This window comes from Fusarium phalaenopsidis (genome assembly GCF_050370095.1).
Source record: "Fusarium phalaenopsidis strain FUZ10S chromosome Unknown contig_32286, whole genome shotgun sequence".
NCBI lineage: Eukaryota > Fungi > Ascomycota > Sordariomycetes > Hypocreales > Nectriaceae > Fusarium > Fusarium phalaenopsidis.
The window spans coordinates 1,450,606-1,456,694 of NW_028145413.1; the positions used below are offsets into that span (position 1 = coordinate 1,450,606).

Sequence of the window (6,089 nt, forward strand, 5' to 3'; positions counted from 1 at the left end):
TGATGACTTCGACTTGGTGTTTGACAAGGTAATCCGCTGGTGTCAAGTCCCAGGAGGACACAAGCTGAGGGCGAGATTGGTTCAGAGGTCCGACCGGAGGTGCAATCGAGCAATTGGCCTGATTGAATTGAACCGGGGTCGCTTGACACCTGGAATTGCTCACGTCGTTATCTCTCCCCTTTCTCAATCACAAAGCGCATTTCGCCCTTCTCTCAATGGATGTCAACAGCAGATTCCGAGGACCCTTGCTCTTGTCGCGGAACGAGAATCGACAAGAGGCAGGTTCGTCTTAGCGAAAAAAAGGCCGCGGAACCAAAAACAGATACAGAATGCGGCACAGAACATGCTCTTGTCTCCGCCAACACGAGAGACAAAGCGGAAGCCGCTCAGACTCGGCTGGCCAAGAGTGTTGCCACCACAGCCAAGAAACACAGACAAGCGTGCGGCTCGGTCAGACGAATCAAGGCACTTGCAATTACGCCTGAGGCGATAGTCAACTCCCGGAGACGCTGGGGATGGGATGGTGTGCTGGTGTCGCTTCGACGGTAGCTGTTCTGGCCATGGGCCGGTCAGACCATTCGGAGAAGAGGCAATTATCATCCTCGGCCAGGCCCCCGGAGAAGTGATTCAAAGACGAGCAAGGGATTGGAAATTAGCCATGGAGAAAACAGCGATGGGCCGACCTGTAGGAACCACGGCCAGTAGTCCCGGGTGTGGCGAATCGAACCAGCCAAGTATAGATCGAGCCAAGTGATAACAAAGTAGGTTAGGGTTAGAGATGTGACTTAGACGGACCGCAGTTGGTTCCATCGACGGAGCGTCGACTAACGATGAGGCGAGCAAATTGGGTGTTTTGGTTGTCTGGGCGAGATGTCAAAACATGCAGCGGCTCATTAAACACCAGCAGGGAAAAAACAACAACACAATCGACAGCAACTCGGGCCCCGGGTTGCTATTCGTGCGGCCCGGGGGCGTTCGCGAGATGTCGGTCACGCTGCATGAGCATGCAACGCACAGAACGTCTGGTTGCAGCATAGTAGATTCTCTGTATCATGCAAGGGCAAGAAGCATGGCTGCGGGACGGGCGAGATGAGAAGGTTAAGCTGGGAATAGTCTGGGCGATCTCCAGATCATGGTCAGTGGTGGAAATTAAGCCCGGGTATGGCCTTCCGAGCAGCTCCAAATCAAGGAGTCCTGAGCGGCTAAGAAAAACTTGACCGACGAACAAGCGTCGATGGTAGCCTTTGATCCTGGAAACTGGGCTTGGGAGGCTTGCGGAAGATCCAACGTCTGAGCTGTTCACTGACGGCTCGAGGTGGGATGAGTCGAATTGGGACAGTGGAGGTGCTTGGGGTGTGTGCCAAAGGGGAAATGGGATATGGGGGTGATACGAAATTGGACGGCGAGAAAAGAAACTCGCCCGACAAAGTTTCGAGGCCCATCGACCCGTTCGTCCAGCAGTTGCACGGTATCGCGTGCTCTTGTCGATGGTGACTGCGAGATGCGATCCAGTATCAGGCACTTTCATGGGCCTATCTGCCAAGCTTGTCTCACAGGCTTTCTCCAGACGGGGTGTTCCAGGATCCGTCTATCAAAGCACCTGGGCCAAGCATCATCCTGAATGACCCTGCCTTGGCAGGTTTCTCTTTGCTAGCTTGTCCTTCCATCTCCCCAGTAGACGAAGCTCGCGGGAAGTCCATGCTAACCACGTAGTGTCTGTTGGTCAAAGCTAGCGCGCCGCCTCGTGGCATTGGACAGGTTGGCTATCGCGGTTTTTCTGGATACAGAAGAACGGTCAAAAGCTTGACAACAACCAGCAAAGACCTAGCAGGCTACCCCTGGCCATTGAATCTCTCTCATGTGGGCAAGAATCGAGATGGAGAAGCTGGCTGGGGTCCGAACTCAGGAGGCATGGGTTTTCCGTCTGTCCTAGAGGCGAAAAGGCGGTAGAACAAAGAATCATCTTGATGAGGTCGTGGGTCGCCGATCCCACTGGGACATTCGTCGGGGAGTCATGACTCGATGGGGAAGGCTTGATGGAGAAGATACGAGAACTGAACCACAGACAAGCTCCCCTGATAGCTGGTACGCGCTGTGACTTGCTGGCTCGGAGCTTGAAATGGCAAGGGCTCAAGCTCCGATCTGGTCTCGACTGGATGTCAGGGCCGGAAATGATGTTGTGGGATGATAAGGCTGCGGGGGTTATAGGTGCTCATGCCGCTGTTGTCGGAACTGGAAGTCGGGTTTGGTGCCTCTGGGGCAAACCTGGTGGATAAGGGGGAAATTATGGAGGAGACATGTGTGTAGCAAACCACCAAGGAACGCTTGATGCCTTATCACCGAACGTCTGGGGTACGTATGGAAGAGCCGTATCTGTTGCTGAAGTCCGACTTTGAGAGTTGACTCGAGCGCAAAAGGCCCCGACAAGGGGCTCGAGGGGTTTCCAGGGTCGTCTCCAGAGAGATGCTGGCACCCACGAGACATCCAGATGCAACCATGGAATCTCTCTCGGCCAGACCAGGGGACAGAAACAGCCGAGAAGGTCTGAGAAGGGAGAGTCGCAGAACAGCACAGGGCATTAGCGAGTCGCAAACCGCCCACCACGACTAAATCAACCCTAACAACTGCAACATGGCAACCAGCCGAGGACAAATTACCGTTACCGGCTGTTTGGAGAGCGGCAGCCTCTCCATTTTGGAAGGAGACTCGTCAGCTAAGGGCGGCGCTGCTCATCTGGGGCTAGGGGCGGAACGGCCAATGAAGTGTCCAAGCAAATCGAGAAGCGCCGACACATCGTCTGGTCGTGGACCAAGCGGCGGGCCAATAGTCTTGGTCTGGATGATCCCTTTCTGATGAAGCAATTCGCCGCTTTAACCGGTCTTCGGTGTGGCGCCCTGGTCGTGGAGTGTTGGATTTCGATGGAATTTTCCCTCGTTTCGCTGGCTCCCCGCCAGTCACCTTCCCTATTCCGCTTCCGCTCCTCTGGTTTGGAGTCCACTTTGATAGCCTTCCCTTTCCAAGGAATTTCTCCTTCCCCTATCCCCTGCCTGAGGCGTGTGTGACTGTGGATAATTGCCGTGGAGAGCCGAGGCTGCAGAGCGCTGGCCAGTCAGAGCAGAGGCAAAGGAGCAGCGAGAGCTGGAGAGACAATTGCCGGCCGGTGTGTCCAGGGCCTGTAGAATTCCCCAGGTACAATTTTTTGCCTCACTGGGCTGGGCCTTTGCTTCGCTGCCAGACTTTGGAAGGCCTGCACTAGCTAGACAGGGGTGCACGTTGGTAGCCCGCAAGCTCAAGGCCAGTGTGTGTGGTATGACTGGTCCGCGCTGCTGGCCGCCATGTCGTACAAGCCTTCTGTGGCGGACAGGATGAGCCCTAGCGACCTGTGGCGATTGTTTCTGGGGTTGTCGGTTCAGCTCAGATGGTATCAGAGGATCATGGAGGCTCCAGATATCAGCTAGCTGAGTGCTCCAATACAGTCAGATTCAGCACAACACAGAGCAGCACAAAGAGAGATGAGCCAATGGAGCCATCCATCTCTTGATGGATGCAAAAGGCGGGAAGGGTCTTGTTCCTGCATTAGTGCAACATTTATGCCAGGGCGGGATGGAGCTGGCAGTTGTGCAGGTGGGATGGAGGGAAAGCGCTAAAAGCTCAGGACGGCGGATGTCGCATGTACCCTCGCACCCGCCCAGTGAGCAGAAGGAGATGGGATCGTCCACGACACGCAATCTCAGACGACAGAAATAGAAGTGATATCGAGCCGAAGATCAATCTGTTGGTTGAAGGCCCTCCTGTGAATCTTTCCGAGCTCACCATATCAGCACTGATCGACATACGAATTGAAACCAGAAATAGCAAAATCCTACCTAACCAAACCCAGAATCCAATAGCACCACCACGTTCAGTAGCAATGCCATTATCATGATGGCACTATCAACCACTAATCAACCATGGCGTGGGATGCATGAACGACTATGATGGCTGATGCTAGGCAGTCAGCGGATACCTGTGAGGCCTTATCAATCAAGCTGTGTTCACAAGTACTCTTTATCTAAGCCTTAGCAAGGTCCGAGTCGGGCCCTCCGGCCGCATATTGGTCTGCGCCTCGCAGCATCTGATGAACTTCCTGGATCAGTGCCACTCGTCTAAACGGAGATGTTTCCCGTGAAGCGAAGCATAGAGACCATGATGATGTGCTGCTTTTCTCGTACCGTACGGGGGGCATAATCTCGTTTCCAGGTGAGGGCTCGCTGTGCATGCCCAGTCAATTCTACAAGATACGGTCGGGAACAACTTGCGGTGCCTGCACCTTCCTCGTGCATTGTTATTCATCCCGCTCTAGCACCGACCCATGCTTAAACCGTGCCATGCATCTCCTCATTTGATTTCTCTTTTAGTTCTGTGTTTTTTTTAGGCTGGTCCGTCTCGGTCATCACTCTCGTCAGGGAGCGAGACAATAGCCGGGATTAAGGCTCTCTCCAAGAAGCATCACCAGGCACAGAGAAACTCCCCACATCGACACCCCCTTTCCCCTTTCTCCATTGCTTGCTGTCGGCCGCACGCCCCCTGCTCTGTTCTGTGGTCCCGGCCCCTGGATCCCCCGTCATGTCGCCGCCGCTGATTTGACCCATGCTGAAATAACATGGCTCTGGAAAAAGAAGCCGCCCAGGATCCACGCCGAGTGGTGTGGCTACCCTCTGTTTTCCCAGACGACAGGGCCCCCTGTTCACCTCAATTTGCGTTGCAGCCATTGGGAGAAGCGTCCATCTCCCGCCTCTGATGACCTCCTCCAAGAGACGTCTGGCCCTCGCATCTCCACTCGATGCTCCGTTGTACAGAGAAGGCTCTCTATCAAGCACCCACCCATGGTTGAATGAATGAGCTGTCTCCACCCCTCCACCACGATGCACCACCCCCCGTCGCCATCCCATCAACGGCCATCCCTATCCTCTTCGCAGGTCGTCCGTTCGGTATAAAGCTCGAGTCCTCCAGACCTCATGAGGGTTTCTTTCTTCCTTCCTCACCCACTCACACATTCGCTACAATACCCTGACTTTTAGTCAAGTACATTCGTTCCAGCAACCCTCCAACCTCTAAACAACCTACCAACAACTTTCGAGTTACCTTAATATCTCCAACCTCAGTCAAAATGAAGTTCGCTGCTGCCCTCGCTTTCGCCGCCGGCGTCTCTGCCTACGCCAAGGGCAACGTCACCTACACCACCGAGGTCGTCACTGCCTACACCACCTACTGCCCCGGCCCCACTGAGATCACCCACGGCGGCAAGACCTACACCATCACTGAGGCCACCACCCTGACCATCACTGACTGCCCTTGCACCATCACCAAGCCCGTGATCACCACCTCCGCTGTCGTCTGCCACGACTGGTAAGTCCCCCAGATTCACGAGCTGCAAAGCATTATCACTAACATGCCTCAGCCCTGCTCCTCCCCCTGCCAAGGGCGGCAACTCCACCTTCGTCCCCGTTGTCCCCACTGGCAGCGCTCCCGGCAAGCCTGGCAAGCCCGAGGGCCCTGTTGCCACTCCCACCGGTGGTGCCCCCGAGGAGGTCCCCACTGCCGGCGCCGGCAAGGTCGCCGCTCTCTCCGGCGCTGGCCTCGCTGCCGTCGTCGGTCTCGCTGCCTTCCTGTAAATCAGCACCTAGCGCGTCTCGTCGACCACGTCCTACCTACGATTTCTTTATTTCGGTAATACCTAATTCGCGTGGGAGCCTGTGGGAGAGTTAGTGTTGGTTTCTTTTCAAAGGGGATGCAAGCGATTTCAGGGAATGTATAGACTTTTTGGACACGAACATACGAACGGAGAACCGGTATACTTCTGCACAGCTCTATGGAGTCTTTGTCTAATGATGGCCACGCTTTGCAGGAATGAGACATTCTTGTACATGAGCTTTGTCTCGGCGTCCGGAAGGAACTCGCATACACCCTGTGTGAGGTCTCTTTCGAGGCTGGGAATATAATGTGTTTATTTGCCTTTTGGAGCAACAATGGGACGATTGTGCCTTGGATAGCCCGCGGGTCGTTCTCATTTCTGCCCCTGATCAGAAACTTCAAGAGACGCATTACCT

At 54.8% G+C, this 6,089-nt stretch overlaps 1 protein-coding gene across 1 annotated transcript; it reads left to right on the forward strand.

Moving 5' to 3' along the window:
- Positions 1-5,149: 5,149 nt before the first annotated feature.
- LRP88_02777 (uncharacterized protein) lies at positions 5,150-5,654 on the forward strand (the record flags this gene model as incomplete). Its single annotated transcript, XM_083239417.1, has 2 exons — positions 5,150-5,388; positions 5,441-5,654. 2 exons carry the CDS (start codon positions 5,150-5,152, stop codon positions 5,652-5,654), a joined length of 453 nt encoding a protein of 150 aa, XP_083104547.1.
- Positions 5,655-6,089: the final 435 nt, after the last annotated feature.